Raw genomic sequence first — 22,008 nt, 5'->3', positions numbered from 1 at the left:
TTATGTGTCATTACCAATGTTCCACCTCCCTCCATTTTGGTTTTCAGGTCGTAGCATATTTAAATTTAATAATAATTTAAAATTTTAACTTTATTTTAAAACGAGCTTCAAAACCTTATCTCTGCTAAGCCACTGCAAAGTATCTTCTGTTAAACTTCCCCCCCATGCCATGTTACCCCATTTTCATCTGTATGAAGTATGATCCACATACAATAAGGTCAAACCTTTTTAAGTGCATGCTTTCGTGGTTTGCCAATGTACAGACATGAAGGTATGACCACCACCTCAATCAAGATAAAGTATCACTATCCCAAAACTCCCCGTCTGCCAATCTGCAATTCCCTCTCTGCTTCCCACTCCAGACAACCCCAGACTGACTTCTTAGTTTAGTTTGTCTTCAAGAACGCATATGAATAAAGCCAAACAATATGTAGTTTTTGATGTGTGTCTGTCTTGGTTTACTCAATATGTTTTTGAGATCCAACACTGCATTTATCTGGTTGGTTTTTTATTGCTGAGTAGTTTTTCATTGTATAGCTACTCCACAATCCAATTGCTGACCTACTACTTGATACTCTATTGTCACCTGTAGAGATGGGCAAGGCTGTGTCCCAACACACCACCGGCTCAGCTCTGCCTGTCATGACCCAGGCAGAACAGATACAGGGAAGGTTTTCAATGGCAACATGCCTCTACCTGCCAGGCCCATGGGCACTGGGATTCAGATCCAGGCACTTGGTTTCTCTCTGTATCTACTCTGACCACTTTTTCTTTGCTATTTCCAGAAACTTCTGTTTTCTCAGAGCCCGAAGCCAATCATCAAGCTTTCTTATCACTAAAAAGAAATCCAGGGCTTCAAGAACATAGAACAGATATGCATGCATCATCCACAAAAACACCAACTACTTCCATTTGCCTCTTGGCTACACCTGCATCACTCCCTTTACCTTGATTTCCAACTTGTGGTTGATGGCCAATGCAGAATGCTCCAGAGCTTTAATGACAGAGGCATAGGAGTCCGAGAACTTAGTGTATTTGCCCACAAGGGCAATCGAGCAGGTTTCCAGCAAGCGATCATACCTAGCAAACAAGTCAAGAAACACTCAGCAATTTGGAATGTACACACCTTTATGAGACCATAATGGCTTTTGTTATACAGGAAAAATATGCCTAGGAAGAATCCAGTGGGAGTGAACATCACTTGAGGGCTATGTACAAACAGGTCAAAAGGAAGCAACCTTCAGAACAGGGCAGGACATGTAAAGAAAGTAAGATTTGAGAAACCCTTGTGAAGAGACAGGTTCAAAATCTCACAGAAATGTTTTTAAAAATATCTCAATCTCAAAGGGGCTGGGGAACTCAACAGACATGAACAGACCATTCACAAGAGTTAATATGATAAAAAGAAAAGTGAAATTATGGAATATTTACATAAGAAAGCTCTACCCAATTTCTATTGTAAAGTATAATTAGTAACAACAAAATGATTATGTTTTATAAAATGAGGGCAATAAAACTATGGATCACTTGGGTAGCTTCATGTAAAATATACACATAAATGAAGACTAAAAGGGAAAAACATCAAGATGAAAATAACTGCCACCAAGCAATGGAATAAATACACCCTTCTGCACGGGTTTATATTGCTGTCATGGTGACACTGCTGTCACCACAGTGAACCATACCTTGCTCTGAGGAACGATCGAACAACAGAGCTTTAGGAGAAGATGGTGACAGAACTTCCCTGCTGATTCTTTTCTGTATTATCAAGCATAGCTCAGAAATCAGCAAAGCTAATTAGAAGTACTCCAGGCAAGACCAGCCATTCACCTGGGTTTGAGGAATGCAGGCTGACCAACTGCCACTGGATGCGTGTGTGCTGGCTATCTGTGTGATAACAGACAAATGTATGTAATTGAACTCACTGCCTGGAAAACTGGGAACTGGCCAAGCCCTGCAAGAACCTCATCTGTGCTGTGCAACAGAATCCATCCCCAACACTCAGAGCACTTTTTAACCATACAGGCCTTTTCAAGGCCTGAGGGGCTCCAGCATAAATTAATCCTCTGCACTGTGAAAAGAAAGCAAAGGCTGGCACTGCCAGCTCCTGGGAGGCTGACCTGTCTGCCATCTCTTTCCACTTCATCAGCATCTTCCGTGGCTGCCTCTCAATAGGAAGATCCAGCCTCCGAAGGAAATAGTCCACAACCCCTTGCTCTTCTAACAACAAGGGGACCCGGTATATGGATGAGACATCATGGACGCAGATCACCTGTTCAAACAACAAAAACAAATTATTAGTGCTCTAACAAGAACAAACTGGGCGATGGCCTCCTACTAGTAATGTGACTGGAAAAAAAATTCTCAGTTTGGAAACAGAAAAAGGTCATGTTCTAGAAAAAGATGAATTGCCAAAACTGACTGAAGAAGAATGATTAGAAAATTATTGGCTATTATGAACATGGATACCCAAATCTGGAAAGAAGGAAGGAAAGAAGGAAGGAAGGGAGGGAGGGAGGGAGGGAGGGAAGGGACAGAAGGAAGCTAAGAAAGGAAAGCATTGGGGAGGGAGCGGGGAGGATTGGGGGGTGGGGGGAGGATGGGAAGGGATGGGAAGGGGAAACAAAGGAGGAGGCTACAATGCTTGATAAGAAATGTACTCATTATCTTGCCCATGTAATTGTAACCCCTCTGTACAGTATTTGCACAATAAAAAAAATACAAAAATAAAAAAAGAAAGGAAAGCATTGGTGTGGTGATACAAACTTGTAATCTCAGCAGTGAGACAGGATCACAGTGATGCATGCCTATAATCACAGCTACTCAGGAGGCAGATATTGTGGGGAATATCACACTTTAAGGCCAGCCCAGGCAAAGAGTTAACAAAACTTCATCTAGCCCCTCACCCTCCCAATAAAGAGTATCTGCATCTGTTATACCAGCTATGTGGTAGGTGTAAGTCAGATCACAATCCAAGCAAAAAATGCAAGATCCTAACTAAAGCAAATTGAGCTGATACCATGGCTCAAGTGGTAGAGTAAATTGTCTAGGGAGCACAAAGCCCTAAGTTCAAACCCCAGTATCACAAATCAAAGAAAAACAGTAAGAACTGATTTAATCCCCAGCACTATACACACAAAGAAACACATACACACAGATATAGATGATAGACAGACAGACCTCACCATAGACTAGTTCTAAAGAAATGGGGCTAGATATTCATATATAAAAAAGATAAATTCCAATCCTTACCTTACATTATAAACAATTATAAACTCAAAATAGATCATGCAAGATCTAAAACTACAAAACTTTGTTGTGGGTCTTGAACTCAGGGCTCAACTCTGTCCCTGAGCTCTTTTTGCTTAAGGCTAGTTTTCTACCACTTTAAGCCACAGCTCCACTTCTGATTTTCTGGTGGTTAACTGGAGATAAATCTCAGACTTTCCTGCTCCAGCTGGCTTTGAACCACAATCCTCAGATCTCAGCCTCCTAAGTAGCTAGGATTACAGGCATGAGCCACCAGCACCCAGCTACTTGCCACGTTTTTAATAGTGAATACCTTTAGTGAAAAGCAACTCTACTACAGAACTGAATTGATTTCATTTGCTAGAAAATATGCAAAATAATTAAAGTGCACAATAAAGGACTGTTGAGAAAACAAAATTTCTGTGCATCCATGACTTCAGTATGAAACAGAACCCCTCTGCCCAACTGAACTTCTGGCTCAGGAGTCACACCTCAGGGCCCTGGCCTACACTGAGGCCTGAATCATCTTGGAGAAGTAGGCTAGCAAGGTAAGCAGCAAGGCCTTTCCTTCTGGTCTCTTCACACCAAGGCAAGGCCAATGGTTTCTCACACTGCTCTCCACTGACCTCAAAATCTCTTAAGTAGATTACTCTTACTTTAACCACCAACTGCACTGTTCACTCCCCAGACCAGCTGGGCTCTCCTCATCCTCAAACCGTCCAGTAGTAAAACAAACTTTTCTTAACTGTGTCCTGAAACTCCTCAACTTCTACTTCCCTTCTAGCCTGCTTCAAGCTATGGTTTGAAATGGTTTGGCATTCCCAAGGGATCACATGATTGGAGTTTTGGACCAGGGATGGCAGTATGGCAAGGTGCTGTAGCTCCTGTAAAGCTTGAGCCCTTGAGGGGCTCTGCCCTCAAAAAGGTATGAAAGTATTTTTCTTTTGAACCTTTGGATTCTCACAAGCAACCTGGCCCTACCCTCTCTCTGCTTCCTCACTGGTGATTGGATCCTTGCTCCATACATGCTGTCATTGGCCTTCCTGGACCTATGCTGTGTGGACATGCAGCCTCCCAAACAGAAAACTAAATCTCTTTTCTAAACCTTTTTCTTTACTAAGTTGCTGCCTCACTATTATGATGTTCAAAAGGTAACTAATACAATGACTGATACACAACCCCAAGTTGGCATCACCAGAATTTCCACAATAAGCACCACACTTAAGATACATTACAGGTTCCCAAGTTTTGGGTTTTTCCGCACCATAAGTTACCTCTATTAATAAATTACAAACAAGTCTGGTGCCGGTGGCTCACACCTATAATCCTAGCTATTCAGGAGGCTAATATTTGAAGATTGTGGTTCAAAGCCAGCCCAGGCAGGAAAAGCCATGAAACTCTTATCTCCAATAAACCACCAGAAAACTGGAAGTGGCCCTGTGGCTCAAGGGGTAGAGTGCTAGCCTTGAGCTGAAGAGCTGAGGGATAGCGCTCAGGCCCAAAGTTCAAGCCCCATGACCAACAAAAAAATAAATAAATTACAAACAGATTAAAAGGTATACAAGAACCTATACACCAGATACATATGGTTGAATGCCATGATCCTTTCCTTCCAGAAGTTGTCACAGCCTGTGAGGGGAAACACACATATACGTGCATACATGCCCATGCACACATCTAGACTCACACTAACTAGCATGTGTCACTAAGTCCAGAGAAGTGATGAGTCCTGAGGGTTGAAGAGGATACACATAAGGCTTGTCAGATGATATTATGTCCTAGCTAGACAAAATGATTTGACAAAAAATGACTGCAACACTGCCATAGGAACTGAGCAGAGTCTTGACAAATTACTAGCAGGTACAAAAGCAGAGCCAGAGCACGCAGGAGGCTGAGGCAAGAAGACCATTGAGTATGAGGTTAACCTGGGCTACTTAGCAAGACCCTGTCTAAAACACCAAATATTTAGAATGTCGCTCAGTGGCAAGGTACTTGTCTAGAATGCAAAGGGTCCTGGTTCACTCTTTAGCTGGGATGTAGCTCAGTGGCAAAAGCACTTGTGTAGAATCAAAAAGCCCTAGTCAAAAAAAGAAAAAAAGAGCAATAGAACTAGAGTGGAGTTTTAGGTGAATTAAATTTAGTCTGTACAGAGCATAAAGAAAAGGAATGGAACCCAGAGAGGCAAAAGATGTCCACAAAAGATGTTTAAGGAACCACAAGTAGATGATGGTCATTCATAGAGCCAATGGGGGTCAGTTCTGGGTGACGCTAACTACAAGTTAACAACAGCAAGCCTCATAAATTGATTGTGGTCAAGAGGCTTCCGACAATTAGAAGCAGAGATGGAAATGTCCACTCACTTGTTCAGGTTCCACATGGCAGAACATGGATATTTTCTCTTTCACAGATGTGTCAAGAGGATTTGAGCACCTGCACACGACCTGCAGTAAAAATAAATAAGAGGAAGGGTTACCAAACTCGGCTTTTACCTGACTGAATTAAAACAAATAGACCTAACATTGTGAAGCTGAACAAAAATACTAGCTCCCAGAATAAGTCACACAATCAACGAAAATATTGCTTATTTTCAGAGCAGAGGAAAACCCTAAATGGATGGCAATACAAATTAAAGAAGTGGGTGAGTGACCTGCAGGAGCCAACTATGCATTTCCCAGTTTCTGAATGTTTGTACAGAAGCAAAAAGGGGAAAGCACTAAATCTATTTTCTCTACCATCAACAGCATAAAAGCCTGGCAAGAAGACTAAGGTCCTTCCTGTCATGAAGTGTGACTTCAACTTTCACAATGAAAGCAAGCAATCAGAAAATCTTACCAGGTCTGGGGAAAGTCCAAGCCCTCGAAGTTCCCGAACACTGTTCTGGGTGGGTTTTGTCTTCTGTTCCCCTGTTGAACTTGGCTATTGTACCAAAGGAAGGAAGGAGGGAAGGAGGGAGGGAGGGAGGAAATGAGAGAGGGAGGGAGGAAATGAGGAGGGAAGGAGGAAATGAGGGAGGGAAGGAGGAAATGAGGGGGGGAAGGAGGAAATGAGGGAGGGAGAGTGGGAGGGAGGGAGTGAAGGAAGGAAGGAAGAAAGGAAGAGGGGAAGGGAGAGAAGAAAGGAGGGAGGGAGGGAAGGAGGAGGAAGGGAGAGAAGGAAGGAAGGAAAGCAAGGGTTAATTTTTCTATTAACAGGATAGTGTCTGTCACAACTATCTGACTTTATTGTTTGGGGCAAAAGTAGTCACAAACAGCACATCAACAAGAGGATGTGGCTCTATTTCCATAAAATCTTACTAAAACAGGCAGTAGGTAGCCTCAGCCCCTAGGCCACAGTTTGCTGACCCCAGGTTCAGATAACACTTCCTCCCTCATGTCTCTGTTCTTATTTTCTGGAAATCCAATTGTTCAGATATTAGTTCTCTTTCTTTCTTTCCTTCTTTTTCTTTCTTTCTTTCTTTCTTGTTCTCCTTTTCTCTCCTCCTTTCAGTCCTTTGGTCTCTGCCCTACTTTCCTCAACTTTCTTCCTCTTAACTTTGTTTTCACCTTTATTACCCGATTCTTAATCTCCAAGAATTCTTCCCAGTCTTATGTTCCCTTCTTAGAGCACTTGTTTCTTGTTTAACACATGTAGTTTATCTCCCTTAATCCACTTCAAAGCAAACTAGAAGCTCTGTGTGAGGGGAAGAGGAGGATCTCTGTGGGTACTACAGTGCTGTCCATTTCACTAAGCTGGTCATACATCAAAGGAGACTTTTATCTCTCATGTGGAAGGACCAAGCCTGGCTATGATCACATTGAGAACCAAGAGGAAGAAGGCAAGGTGTCTTCGCAGCATAATGTGTCTATAGTTCAGCATCACTGCCCTTAATTGTTCCCATTGTTGGGCGGTTTGTCCCAAACCCTCCACAGGGCTAATGTGCACACCTCTTCTGAAAGAACACCTACAATGGTAGGCCCTACCCTCACCCCACTACCTAGTGGCACTAACCCTGAACCCGTGAAGGTTCTGCAGGGCCAAAAGGGCAGCTTCTTTGCTTCCCAGACTACAAAATTAGTTAGCATTCCCAGGCCTGCTAGGCCAGTTGCTTCCTGTGCACGTGCTTTCTGGATTTTTTTGTTCATGTTGTTTTTTCCTAAGTTTTACTAGGGTTTGAACTATAAGTACTACTACTAGATAATAAATAAAAATTAACTTCTCAAAGCCAGGCGCCAGTGGCTCATGCCTGTAATCCTAGCTACCCAGGAGGCTGAGATCTGAGGATCACAGTTCAAAAAGCCAGCCCAGGCAGGAAAGTCTGTGAGACTCTTATCTCCAATAAACCACTAGAAAACCAGAAGTGGCTCCGTGGCTCAATCCCCACAACCAACCAAAAAAAAAAAACCTCTCTTCACCCAAAGTCAAACTTACCTTAAGTCAAAATGCCTCACCTGAGGAACTAGACTGACGTGGATATTGCAAAAGTTCTCCCTCTTGACCTTGAACTGAAACTGGCGGAAGGCCTCGATAAAGGGCATGCTCTCGATGTCTCCTACTGTCCCACCAAGCTAGAACAGAAGTACCATGTTAGAGGTCAAGCACCTTCCCCTGGTTGTTTCCTCCTCTCGTATCTGCTCTGTGTCAACCACGTGAGCAGTAACTGTCAATGCACATCCCTCCGAAGAATGTCAGTCACTAGACACTTCCTTGGGCTGAAGATGACTCTTTGGATAGGCTCACAATTCTCTTACGATCTTGCCATGGCATTTCAAGAGAAAGGTCAACAAGAAAGAGCCACAAAGAAAAAAATCTAGGCTTATTTCCTTAGTTTACTATACTTTTCCTATTAAAAAGCACCAGTTATAAACAAACTACTGGAACTTTTGATTTTTCCAATTTTGAAAGAACACTGAAATCGAGCAGCTGGGATCAGCAGAGAGGAAAAGGAAAAGGAAGCCCATTCAGGGATGACTGTTCTGCCAAGAGGAAAGCAAAGGTCTGGCTAGGCATAGTGATGCCCAACTACAATCCCAACACTTAGGAGGAAAAGGGATCTCAAATTCCCGGATAACCTAGGCTCCACAGCAAGATCCAATCTCAAAAAGAAAAAATAAGTAAAAATCAGTAAAGACAAGAAAGAAAGGTCAGCCATCCCCAAGAGAAGGATGAAAATGTGTCTTGTCACTACTGCTGGCAGTGAGAGCTGAATGAACCCATACATGTTGGAAAAGGAGCATCAACTGCACGAGAACTGCATTCCTCCGTGTGTTCTTCTCCATGCCCTTCTGCCATGAGAAGCATAATACAGACAGAGAAGAAGTCAAGAGCTTATTTGGGAGATGGTCCCACCAGGCATTATGGCCAACTAAGGAAGAGGAATGAGTGCAACTGTTCACATACTTGGAAATCACACAAACCTCAATAACACAGACTTGAGGCTCTAGACCATCTTCATCCACAGGTATTAGTGCCTGCCTCATCACCCATTCTTGGATCGCATCTGTGATGTGAGGGACAACTGCAGGAGAGAGAAGAAACTATAAATTACTTTTGGGCAGCATTCACTGAGGTATGTATACTTGGTTTTAAACTGCTACACTCAACTTAGACAGAGTAGCAATTGGGTCATGAAAATACCTGGGAGGCATCCATTAAATGGCCTCAGCAAATACCTGTGTCACACTTCCTTCTCTCAGATTTCTAAGTTGTGGCCAGAAGCAATAGAAGGGAACAAAGTTGAGAGAGCCGCCTGAACCACCTTGAAGCACACAGACATGAAAGACCACATGGCCACACTGCTACTGCTACTCACAGCCCAGGCTGGAGGTGGGCACATCACACCTGAGTGCCTTTCCAGCACCCTGGCCTGATCTGTTTCCAAGTCACTGATGCATAGGCAAGCCTTCAGGGCATAGCATCTGGGGCCTAGATGCAAATCTCAGTTCTTTGAATCACTGACCCAATTACTTACCTTTATTTTGGTGACAGTACTAGGGCTTGAACTTAGGGTATCAAACTCTTGCTTGGCTTTTTTTCACTCAAGGCTGGTGTTTTACCACTTGAGCCATACCTCTATACTTCTTGCTTTTTGGTGGTTAATTGGAGACATGAGTCTCATAGAGGGCTGGGAAGGTGGCTCAGTGGTAGAGCGCTTGCCTTGTATGCATGAGGCCCTGGGTTCGATTCCTCAGCACCACATAAGCAGAAAAAAAAAAGCCAGAAGTGGTGCTGTGGCTCAAGTGGTAGAGTGCTAGCCTTGAGCTGAAGAGCTGAGGGACAGTGCCCAGGCCCAGAGTTCAGGCCCCACAACTGGACCCCCCCCCAAAAAAAGAGTCTCATAGATTCCTCTGCCTAGGCTGGCTTCAGACTGTAATTCTCAGATCTCAGCCTCTTGAATAGGTAGGATTACAGGCATGAGCCAGCAGCATCTGGTTACTTATTCTTAAGCCTAGTTTCTCTATCTGCTAAGTGGAGGTAACAGGTCCTACTTTATCAAGTGGTAAAAATGTTTGCCAATATCCTAGCATACCAGAGCTCAATAAATGCCAACTACTGCCAAACACTCTTAAAACTCATAGTTGTTAGGCTCAGACTACAAGTTCCTAAGAAACAAAGACTTTTTTTTGTTGGTCATGGGGCTTGAATTCAGGGCCTGAGCGCTGTCCCTGAGCTTTTTGCTCAAGGCTCTACCACTTAGAGCCACAGCTCCACTTCTGGTTTTCTGGTGGTTAATTGGAGGTAAAAGTCTCACAGGTTTTCCTGCGCTGGCTGACTCTGAACCATGATCCTCAGATCTCAGTCTCCTGAGTAGCTAGGATTACAGGCATGAGCCACCAGTGCCTGGCCAACAACAATATATTAATTTCAGTAATCTGGGTTTGCACAGTAGTAGCTGGTACACAGGATTTATTGTCTAATCCATACACAGCAGTCAAAGTGATCTTTCAAGACTGCAAATCAGAATTCATGATTCCTGTATTTACCCTCTCTAGTGTTTCACAGCAGAGCCCCATCCTAACTTCTGGCATGGTTCAGCAGGACTAACTAACCAACCTCTCTGACTGTCTCCTAGACCACTACGCCTCAACTATACAAGCCTTCCCTCCACTTGACCAAGTGAAGCATCTGTGGCCTGTGGCCTCTGTGTTACTGAGGCCCCTTTTCATGGCTGGTTCCTCAGCTCAAATATCTTGCCTCATTCCATTTATTTCCTCCATCTTGTTTTTGTCTTTTGTTGGGGAGATGGGGCAATGCTGGGGCTTACTCAGGGCCTTGCTTTTTTGCTTGGCTTTTTGGTTCAGGGCTGTTACTCTACCCTTGAGCCATACCTCCATTCCACCATTTTTGCTGGTTAATTGGAAATAAGAACCTTCTTTGGCTGGGCACTAGTGGCTCACGTCTGTAATCCTAGCTATACTCAGGAGGCTGAGATCTGAGGATCTTGGTTCAAAGACAACCCTGGCAGAAAAGTCTTATTTCCAATTAACCACTCATAAACTGTAAGGAGAACTATGGCTCCAAGTGGTAGAGTGCTAGCCTTGAACAAAAGAGCTCAGGGTCAGCTCCCAGGCCCTGAGTAGCTCCACAACCACACACACACAAAAAAAAAAAAAAACCTTCTTTGCCTGGCAGGCTGCAGAACCTCTGATCCTCACATCTCAGCCTCCAGAGTAGAGAGGATTATAGGTACGGGCCACTCAAGCACATTTTAAGATTTTAAATCTGAAAGATAAATAAATTTGTATTACCTTGGACAGTTTTCCCCAAGTAATCTCCTTTTCGTTCCTTGTTAATGACATACTGATATATCTTCCCCGTGGTCAGATTATTGTCCTTGGTAAGGCGGATATCAAGGAATCGCTCATAGTTCCCCAGATCAAGGTCAACTTCACCACCATCATCCAGCACAAAAACTTCACCTGCAGTGAACAGTGAGTACAAAGAGGTAAGTCAAAGTTTACCATGGCATAACTAAGTCCTGAAATATAAACATCAAGCCAGAACAAAGTCTGCATTAATTTGACACAAAACAGAGAAATCTATTTTTACAAAGCTAAATATGTCATGAAAAAGAAAGGGCTGGGAATTGTGGCTTAGTGGTAGAGAGAATGCCTAACATGCATGAAACCCTGGGTTCGATTCCTCAGCACCACATAAACAGAAAAGCCAGAGGTGGCGCTGCGGCTCAAGTGATAAGAGTGCTAGCCTTATACAAAGGAAGCTCAGGGATAGTGGCCAGGCCCTGAGTTCAAGCCCCAGGATTGGCCAAAAAAAAAAAAAGGAAAGAAAAGAAAATGACCAAACATTCTCCAAATCGAAACTTCATACTTCTAGCTAAAGTTCATTGTTTATCAGGAAGTTATAAAATACTATGGGATGAAGGGAAAGAAATGCCAATCCTCAAAGGAATAAAGGCACTGCATAGAAAGATAAAGAGCCCTGTCTCCTTCCAGAGTAGAATAATGTCAGAAGCACAGTGCTATTCCAAACAACTATAATACAGGCAAAGGAAGGTAATGTTGATTATAAAACCCTGCTTCTGAGCAACACTTAGGTAAACAGAACTATGAAATGCCTGTTCCACATTCTTCTGTTTCACATTCATCCCTTGCAACTTCATTTCAGTGATGTTGTCTAGAATGACTCATTTCTACCATCACAAGGGATAAGCTCAAAATCAGGATATTCTCCCCATCAGAGAGAGAACTCATCCTCTCCTCAAAAACTTTAAATCCAATCTCCCTCTGAGGGCTGGAGAAAAATCACGTGCCTCACAGGCACAAGGCCCTGGATTCTTTCCCCAGTAGTAAAGGGGAAAAGAAGCAATTCCTCCAAAATATGGACCTTTTCTTGAGACTGTTACAGGATTTCTGCAGTAGACACTTCTGTGTCCTTACAGACTTTTACAACATTACAGAGGAGGAATAACAGCATAGAACTTTGAACGTTAAAGGTATAGCCAGGCACCAATGGCTCACACCTATAATCCTGTCACTCAGGAGGCTGAAATCTGAGGACTGTGGTTCAAAGCTAGTCCCATCTCCAATTAATCCCTGTAAAGGTAGAAGTGGAACTCTGGTTCAGGGGTAGAACACCAGCCTTGAGCTAAAAAGCTAAGAGACACTGCCAAAGCCCTGAGTTCAAGCTTGAACTTTTGTGTGTGTATGTGTAATGAGCAAAAAAACAAAACAACAAACTTTTAAAGAAAAACTTAAAGGTATAAAGGGAGTTCTTTCTTAAAATTTATTAATTGGAGGGCGGAGGATTCAGGCTGGCCTTGGAACTCAAGATCTTCTTATCACCACCTACCAAGTGCTGGGATTACAGGCTTACTCATTATACACAGCTTTCAAGTTATGGTTTGTTTGTTTTTTTTGTTTTTTGTTTTTGTAGGTCATGGTGCTTGAACTCAGGGCCTGGGCACTGTCCTTGAGCTTTTTTGCTCAAGGCTAGTGCTCTACCACTTTGAGTCACAGGGTCACTTCTGGTTTGAGTGGTTAATTGGAGATAAGAGTCTCATGGGGACTGTTCTGCTCAGACTGGCTTTGAGCCTCAGATCTCAGCCTCCTGAGTAGCTAGGATTACAGGTGTAAGCCACTGACACCCAACTTAAGGACAAATTTAAGCAACAAATATGAGATAACTCGGGCACAGTCATTTGTTACACCATCAGTAAAAACTGTTGTTGGAACACAGTTACAACAGCAATAAAATGCTATTTTCCTCTCTCCCTTACAGTTTCCACTTTTCAGTTACCTCAGATCCTCCTTTGTACTATTCAGATTCTGGTAGTAAAACAGAATTCCCACCTTGCAGATCCTCCAAATCTAGCAAATTTAGATGTCCAAATCTAGATTTGCTGCTTAAATCACTACAAAATGATCCTTGGCCTCTCCCTGGACACTTCTACCAAAGGCAGCACACACCTTCTTGAAGCTGGTCAGCATGCTCTTGAAGGGTGCTTGCAATAACTGGGCCAAAATCCACTCTTTCACAATTCTCCACCCATACAATTTCTAATATGGGATCATGAAGAACAAACACATTCCCTTTTCTCAAATATTTGCTATCTTTTTTGAAAAGAATTGACAAATTTTCAGCTATTACCAAAAGAAAAAAAATCTATTATAAAAACCCCTAGACTCTAAGTATTAAGATTTTTTGTTTCTAGCTAAGCAGTGGTTCACACCTATAATCCAAGCTACTCAAGCAGGCAGAGATAGGGAAGATCATGGTTTGAGGCCAGCTCAGGCCTCAAGTTATCCTAAATTATCCCTGCTGTATGGGAAGCAAAAACAAGATTGTGGTCCACCTAGCCTAGGCACAAAAGCAAAACCCTACTCAAAAAATAAAGCAAAAAAGCCAGGCACCAGTGGCTCACATCTATAATCATAGCTACTCAGGAGGCTGAGATCTGAGGATCGAGGTTCAAAGCCAGCCTGGGCAAGAAAGTTTATTATCTCTAATAAACCACCAGAAAACCAAAAGTGGCATTGTGGCTCAAATGGTAGAGCACTAGCCTTGAGCTGAAGAGCTGAGGGACACACCCAGGCCTAGAGTGCAAGCCCCATGACCAACTAAAAACATAACATAAAATAAAGCAAAAGGATGGGGGGCATTGCTCAAGTGGTAGAGCACCAGCCTAACAAGCGCAAGCCCTTAGTTCAAACCCAGTAACATGAAAAAAAAAAAAATCTTACCTTGTGTTCAGGCAAATAAACAGTATCATTCTGCTACAAGGACTGTTTTAAAATGCAAGGAATGGAAAATAAATAAAACATACACCCATGAGTGCATATGTCATTCTACATAATTATTATTTAAGAAAATGAAAGAAAAAAGTTGGGCATAGTGGCACACATCTGTAATCCCAGCATTGGGGAGGCTAAGGCAGGAAGATCAAGAGTTTGAGGCCAGCCTGGACTACCTAGGAAGACCTAGTCTTAAAGAAAAAGAGACTTTGAAAAAAGGAAAGGGACAGGGAGTTCACTTACCATGTTCATAAGGAGAGAAAGTTCCTGCATCAATGTTAATGTAGGGGTCAATTTTTATGGAAGTTACATGTAAGCCACATGATTTCAGTATTGTGCCCACACTGCTGGCAATAACTCCTTTTCCAATTCCTGATATAACTCCACCAGTAACCAGAATGTACTTCATTTTCCTTTGTGACCTGAAAGAAAGAGAGAGAGAAAGACAGAAAGAGAGAGAGAGAGAGAGAGAAAATGTATCCCAACAAATCAAACAAGTGGGTTCAATGCCGACTCTGCCAACTACAGGCCATTACAGTGCATGCAGTGACTGCAGAAGGTTCTTATCAAGTTTAAAGAAGATCATAAGACATTTATTGGACCAATGAATGGCATTAATCAAATATGAAGAGAAAAGCAACTGTTACAAAATAATGCAGACATTGTGTAAAGCTTTGACAATGGCCTTAAGAATCAAACAGCTCTAGCTGACTGATAGAACAGTAAGTCCCAATTATTGGCTGACATCACAGACAGATACTGAGATACCAGGCAGGTACTCTATTATGTTCCCTACATGGGAGAAAAAATTATATCTAGGCATTGGTAGCTCACACTTGTAATCCTAACTACTCAGGAGGCTGAGAGCTAAGAATCACAGTTCAAAGCCACCACAGGTAGGAAAGTCCCTGAGACACTTTTTTTTTTTGGGGGGGGGGGTCAGTTATGGGTCTGGGCGCTGTCCCTCAGCTCTTCAGCTCAAGGCAGGCACTCTACTACTTAAGCCACAGTGCCACTTCCAGTTTTCTGGTGGTTTATTGGAGATGGCTTTCATGAACTTTCCTGCCCAGGCTGGCTTTGAACCGCAATCCTCAGATCTCAGCTTCCTGAATAGCTAGGATTACAGGCATGAGCCACCAGCCACCCAGCCCTGAAACTCTTATCTCTAATTAATCACCAAAATACCAGAAGTAGAACTGCGACTCAAGTAGTCAAGTAGTTGAGCATCTATCTTGAGTGAAAAAGCTAAAGAACAGCACCCAAGCCCTGAGTTCAAGCCTTAGTACTAGCACCAAAAAATAAAGCAATCTTGGAGAACCACTCCAATTCCCTGGCTTAAACCACAATGTATGCATGGGGAAATCTCAGTTCCTCTAATTAGAGAAAACAGACCAAAAAAAAAAAAAAGTTACAGGTAAACATCCATGAAGAGCTACAGGTACACCTAAAATTCCTCCAATAATATGTTGTTCCCCTCTGCTATTTAGTAGCAATTAGCTTCTAGACAGTAATCTCTCTAGGTACCCAAGAAGGAACTACTCATAGGAGGAAAAGAACCTCAATAAATCAGTCAGAAGCTCACAATAATCAGAGTAATTAAAGACAGAGACAACTAGATTGAGCCCACAGAGTAACAGTTAAGGTAGGGAGTAAAAGATACAGACTTCAGAAATAAGAAGCTTAGCACAGATGGCTGCTGCCTGTAATCCTAGCTACACCAGAGGCTGAGACCTAAGGATAGGGGTTCAAAGGCAACCCAGGCAGGAAAGTCTGTGAGACTCTTACTCCAATAAACTATCAAAACAAAACAAAATACCAGAAGTAGAGCTGTGGCTCAAGTGGAAGAGCTCTAGTCTTGAGCAAAAGCAGCTCAGTACCCAAGCCAGCTTTGAATTCAAGCCCCAGGGCCCACAGAGAGGAGGGGGGGAGGAGAGGAAGAGAGAAGAGGGAGAGGGAAAGAAGGAGGGAGGGAGGGAGAGAGAGAGAAGGAAAGGAAGACACCAGGACAGTAATCAGGAGGCAGGTTTAAACAGCAAAGACAGGAAGCGATCAATGATATTCTCATCAGGGAGGGGCCACCACTGCACCTCAGGTCAGAGGCACAGAAACATCAACTGGTCTGCAAACTCAAATATGCCCAAATAAAGATGTAAGAGAAAGGGGCACTCTTTAGCACTGGGAGGCCATTTTCCTCCTCCAGGAATGTTCTCTGTGAAGCCAAATCATAACAAAAACAAATAAGAAAGGAACCAGGAAAAGGGAGTTCTGCCTAAAGCATTCCCTGGCTTCATTCCTCCTCCCTAAAGCAGGAATGAACACTGGGCAAGAAGAATGCTCAAAATGTGTTCCCCAGCAAGGAGCACTGCCTGCCTCTTCCTAGCCTCCCCTGTAATTTCAAAAGCATGTGCTCTGGTTTCTACAAAAGGCCGCATGGGTTTCCTAAAAAGGGTTTTATGGACAGATAAATCAAAGAAATGCTGACTGAACAAAGTCACTGGGTTTTAGTACAAGACCTTTGAGAGGCTTAGTAAGTTAAATATGGACTGTGATCTCCCAAAAGTTATATACTGTATGTAGCTTCTTCAGATGTTTTGACCCTAAGTAACTGTTATTTGGGGAAAAACACTACTGTTACCTCAGAGACAAATGGTTCTTACTGCCATTATTTTAAAAAAAAAAAACAAAAAACTTCACTACAACTTTAGGTATGTCTTTAACCAGATTCCCTTTATTGAAACTATATCCTGACTTTAGTCTCACTGAACATTTCTAAAAATCTCTCAGCCACCTTGAGTGGATTCAGAACAGATGACTCACCTCAATTGCTTTGCACCTGACTTGCCCCAGTTTTACTGTAAAAGGGTAGAACTCTCTTGGGGAGACACTTTTCTGTCAAGAAATATCCCAACAGGGCAGGGAAGGTGGCTCAGTGGTAGAGTGCTTGCCTTGTATGCATGAGGCCCTGGGTTCCATTCCTTAGCAGAAGTGGCGCTGTGGCTCAAGTGATAGAGCACTAGCATTGAGCTGAAGAGCTGAGGGACAGCACTCAGGCCCAGAGTTCAGGCCCCATGTCCGACCAAAAAAAAAAAGAAGGAGAGAGAGAAAGAAATATCCCAACAGCCACCAAAATCCAGTGGGAGAGGGTTCATCCCTGATATTTATGGCTTACCTACTATGTGAGTTACATGCTGTGACCAAAAAAGTTGCCAGTGATAAAACATTATAAAACTCTATTTCAGTGATGGTGGAGACAATCTATGAAGGCTAGAAAGAATAGAAAGCTTTCAGTGTCAAGATCTAGGTAAAGTACTAGGGCCCAACAGAGAACAGAGCCTGCCGGGGTGGGGGAGGATTCAAAAGCTCCTGACTTGACTTCTTGTGGGCTCTGAAGGGCAGGCTGACTGCCCATAGAAACAGGAAGAGAATGAACAAGCATGTAAACACAGAGGTGGGAAGGGTTGGTAGGAGGGAAGAGATAGGTGGTCTAAGGAGCTAACTCAAGTGCAAACTTGAATACCCCACCTGAACTTTATTCTGAAGGTGAGTCACTGGACTGTCGCAAGCCCAGAAGTATTATAAATCAAAATGCATCAGAAATTCACCAAAGATGGGGGGGAGGGGGCGGGGAGTTTTCTTTAAAAAAAAAATCGAAGTTGTGTGATCAGGTTCCAGTTCCACCGCCAGTGTGCTGAGACCTCACTCTTTGGACCCCTGAGCCGCCTGAAGCTGGGGTTGACATCGCAGGAAACTGAGATGAGAACGTCCGCACCGAGCACGTCACAAGGCGGTTGAGAACTCAAAATTACAATGATCGTGGACGTAAGAACGCCCACAGATGCAGACGTGGTGAACTGGAGAAGGCCGACATGCCCACACCAGCCAGACAGGGGCAGACCCGGATTGCCCATGTCGCGGGGCCCACCGATCCACAGGCCCTCTCCTCCTTTTGGAATCGAGGTCCGAGGGAACCGACCTGCCACCAGCCCATCCCCACTGGGGCGGGATGTGTGGGGCCCTGAAGTCCCTTCCAGGCAGGAGCCCAAAGGCTGAGGGCCCGCGCAGAGAAATGCAGCGGCGGCCTCCAGGCTTTTCCAGGACTAAGCTCAGGGGGGCTCCATGACTCTGCGGCCCTCTTCCTGCTACGGCCCACGAGGGGCTGACAGGCGCTACCAGGCGGCCCCACGACCCCCGCGGTTGTCCCAACCCAAGTCGGCCCCTCTCCCCTGCAGTGCCCAGCCACGCGGCCCGCGCGCGGGAGCCGGCACCTCGCGGGCCTGGACTGCCCGCCCCACTCCCGTTAGGCACGCAGCCCATTGGACTGGACGCCGGGCTCCTTCGCCCTTGATTGGCGGAGAGAGACGTCAGTCACCCCGGCGGCGGGGCCGTAAGCGTCGGGTTCGGCTTTAGCCGCGGACTCCCGCACAGAAGAGTGGTTCTTCCGGGATCCCAGAAGTCAGCCTACCTGAGGCGGGCTTCGGATCCTCGAGTCAGCACCGGATCCAGGCCAGCACGCGCGCGGTGAGCACCCGGTAGCCAGTGCTCGGCCCGGCCGCGTGCGCCCGCAGTCTTTGTGGGAGGCGGGCTCTAGGCGGTGCGCACGCAGAGGGCGGGGCGGGGCGGGGTTCGAGTGCGCAGGCGTGGGGCGCCGCCCCTGCCAGGCTGGTTGTGGCTGCTTTGGTCGCGGTTTGGGGCCTAGCGGGTGGTCCTCGCTTCCTCTCAGGCTGCTGGCAGCCTTCGCCTCCTTCCCCAGTAGTTCCTGGGCGCCTTCTTTCCTGGAGACTGTCAGTGGGCCAGCCTCCCACAACTCTCTCCCCCTCCGGCCTCTGCACCCAGGGCGCCGCCCCCCTCCCCCATCTGCCTCCCTTTCCCTACACATGCCCTAATGGCAGCTGCTTGAGAGGGGACGAGGGTCACAAGGCTAGTTTCGTCCAGTCGACCTTTCCAGGGCATCCACTCTAAGCTGCACACTGTGCTGGACCCCAAGGACGCTGTCCTTGGACTCAGGATCCGCTGTTCCACTTCATCAGGATTTTCATGCGTTTCAGGTGGGAACTGACCCGAGCTATTGGGGTCATGGGTTCTGGAAGTCACCGAGAAATTAACTGAAGCCGAGGTGGAAGTTTACTGGCAAAAATTAGGTTGGTGAGGGAGAGGCAGGAAAAGAAAGGAGGCAGAAGAAAAGGTCTGTGTGTAGGCTGAGGCCCAGATCAGCCCGGCTGAGTGAAGAAAAAGCATCCTGGACATGTTGGCAGAATTATAGACTAAGTCGAGGGTTTTCTTTCTCTTGAAGATAGTGAGAAGCCATAGAAACTTTTTTTTTTTTTGCCAGTCCTGGGGCTTGAACTCAAAGCCTAGGAGCTGTCCCTGAGCTTTTTCTGCTCAAAGTTAAGCACTCTACCTCTTGAACACAGCACCACTTCCAGCTTTTTCTGAGTAGTTTATCCGAGATAAGTGCCTTACATGCTTTCCTACCAGGGCTGGCTTTGAACCTCAGTCCTCAGATCTCAGCTCCTGAGTAGCTAGAATTACAGATGTGAGCCACCCCTTGACAGTTTCATTAGAAACACATGCACATAGTTAATTTTCCCCCTAAACACTACAAGAGTAAATCCATGAAAAGTCAGTTCCTTGCTCCTGAACCTCAGGTCAGCAATCTGCAATGTTATTCATGCTCAATAGTTCTGTGTGGGATCAAGCAGTGGCATGCTTCCAGGAAGGGGCCATAAACATTTTAACTCTGCCTTCAAAGCACAAAAGTAGCCACAGATATATAAAGTATGGCTAATCACAATAAACTGGCTGGGTTCTAATAAAACTCTTCCTTACAGAATTACAACTTTGATCCACAGGTCATGGTTTGTTAGGCTCTGAGTGAAACAACTGGTCTGTTTTTCTCCCTGCCTCGTGTGGCTCCCCTTCCTTACAGGCCTTCCCTGGGAGCATTCCTCAGCCATCCACTAATGCTCGAACTCCATCTCAGGCTTTATTCCCAGGAGACAGGGTTCATGTCCTGTCCCTCAGTACATTGGATGCCTAACCGACCCTAAGGGGTTTACCACTGGGCTGACATTACCAGTGGTCTGTCTCCTCCACACCAGATTAGAATCTCTTTGAAGTTACATAACCTTTCCCTGCCTCAGTTCCCTTATCAGGTACAGCCTTCTGATCTTTTAATAAGCAGGATTCCCACATTTAATTCCTACTACCACCCTTTAATGCAAATGCTATCATTATAGTGCTACATGACCAGTGATGAGGCTGAGACAAACATCCCACCCCTGGGATGTCCTGAAATATAAACTATATTTTTTTCATTGAGCACATGCAAAAGCCCTGCCAAGAAAACATCCAGCTTTTTCTGTGCTGTGTCTCATTCATCACCAAATTTTGCCATACCCTCACCAACGCTTCCTGGACTGATTTTTTCACTTTCATGTTGATATATTGTCACCCCTGACACTTTTTGGTCACTTAAGGTGAGAAATGGAGCAGAATGGGGGACCACAATGATTAATAAATGTGTTGTATGTCTCATAGACCAAGGCTATTCTAAAATCAACTTAGTTTATAATAAATATGTATTTGGCACCAAATTCAAAAGGTAACAAGATGGGGCTGGGAATGTGGCCTAATGGTAGGGTGCGCTTACCTAGCATGCATGAAGCCCCCGGGTTCAGTTCCAAAGTACCACATACACAAAAAAAGCTGGAAGTGGCATTATGGCTCAAGTGGTAGAGTGCTAGCGCTGAGCTGAAGAGCTCAGGGACAGTGCCCAGGCCCAGAGTTCAAGCCCCATGACTGACAAAAAAGGTAACAAGGAAGACATAGTAAAAGGCTTCTTCCAGATTTAGCGTCTCATATGCTTTGTATGTTGGGGTGTTTTGGGTTTTATGGGGGGGCACCTTGGTTTGTTGTTTTGTTTTTGTTTTTGTTTCTTTGCCTGGCCTGGGAGCTGACTCTAAGCCTCTTTGTACTCAAGGGTAGCACTCTACCACTTGAACAACAGCGCTTTTTCTGAGTAGTTTATTGGAGATGAGTATCACAGACTTTCCTGCGCAGGCTGACTTCAAACTGAGATCCTCAGATCTCAGCCTCCAGAGTAGCTAGGATTATAGGTGTGAGCCACCAATGCTTGATTATATAGAGATTGGGTTTTTTGTTTTTTGTTGTTTTTTTTTTTGTAATCTCTTTTACTTATCTTTTTTGTTTGTTTGTTTGTTTTTTGTCAGTCATGGGGCCTGGGCCTGGGCGCTGTCCCTCAGCTCTTCAGCTTAAGGCTAATGCTCTACCATTTGAGCCACAGCTCCACTTCCGGCTTTTTCTGCTTTATGTGGTGCTGAGGAATGGAACCCAGGGCCTCATGCACGGAAAGCAAGCACTCTACCACTGAGACACTTTTCCAGCCCTTTTTTTTTTTTCTTTTGCCCTGGGGCTTGAACTCAGGGCCTGGGCCTAAGCCTCTTTGAGCTCAGGCTAATAGTCTACCACTTGCACTTCCAGCATTTTCTTAGTTGTTCATTGGAGATAAGAGTCTCATGGACTTTTCTGCCTGGGCTGGCTTCAAACCATGATCCTCAGATCTTAGCCTCCTGAGTAGCTAGGATTACAGGTGTGAGCCATCAGCACCTGGCCATATATTGTTTTTGTTGTTGTTGTTGTTGCTTTTTGTTTTGTCAGTTGGTTGTGGAGCTTGAACTCTGGACCTGGGTGCTGTCCCTCAGCAATTCAGCTCAAGGCACGTACTCTACCTCGAGCCACAGTGCCACTTCCTGCTTTCTGGTGGTTTATTGGAGATAAAAGAGTTTCATGGAGTTTCTTGCCCAGGCTGGCTTTGAACCGGGATCCTCAGATCTCAGCCTCCTGAGTAGCTAGAACAGTCATGAGCCACCAAAATCTGGCATATATATATATATATATATATACACACATATATACATATATTATTATATATTGTTTTAATATGACTGTTATATTAGAGTTTCCTTGCTTGAACTTTCATGTTATTTAGTGAATTAGGTGGCAGTATTTTCAT

General features: G+C 44.6%; 1 protein-coding gene across 1 annotated transcript in view; it reads right to left on the bottom strand.

The window, feature by feature from the left end:
• Positions 1-18,560, bottom strand: part of Ctps1 (CTP synthase 1) — a 29,065-nt gene extending 10,505 nt beyond the window's left edge. The window contains exons 1-9 of the mRNA XM_013017003.1: positions 18,439-18,560; positions 14,220-14,398; positions 10,974-11,144; positions 8,643-8,743; positions 7,677-7,793; positions 6,082-6,165; positions 5,610-5,690; positions 2,121-2,272; positions 948-1,080 (exon numbers count right to left, since the gene is read on the bottom strand). Of these exons, the coding sequence (XP_012872457.1) occupies positions 948-1,080; positions 2,121-2,272; positions 5,610-5,690; positions 6,082-6,165; positions 7,677-7,793; positions 8,643-8,743; positions 10,974-11,144; positions 14,220-14,385 (1,005 nt within the window). The 5' untranslated portion in view covers positions 14,386-14,398; positions 18,439-18,560. The remainder of the gene's footprint in view (positions 1-947; positions 1,081-2,120; positions 2,273-5,609; positions 5,691-6,081; positions 6,166-7,676; positions 7,794-8,642; positions 8,744-10,973; positions 11,145-14,219; positions 14,399-18,438) is intronic.
• Between the last annotated feature and the right edge of the window lie 3,448 nt (positions 18,561-22,008).

The sequence above is a fragment of the Dipodomys ordii genome, unplaced genomic scaffold (genome assembly GCF_000151885.1).
Source record: "Dipodomys ordii isolate 6190 unplaced genomic scaffold, Dord_2.0 Scaffold33, whole genome shotgun sequence".
NCBI lineage: Eukaryota > Metazoa > Chordata > Mammalia > Rodentia > Heteromyidae > Dipodomys > Dipodomys ordii.
Note: the sequence above shows the minus strand (reverse complement) of the source record. Positions and strands in the feature narration are given on the sequence as shown.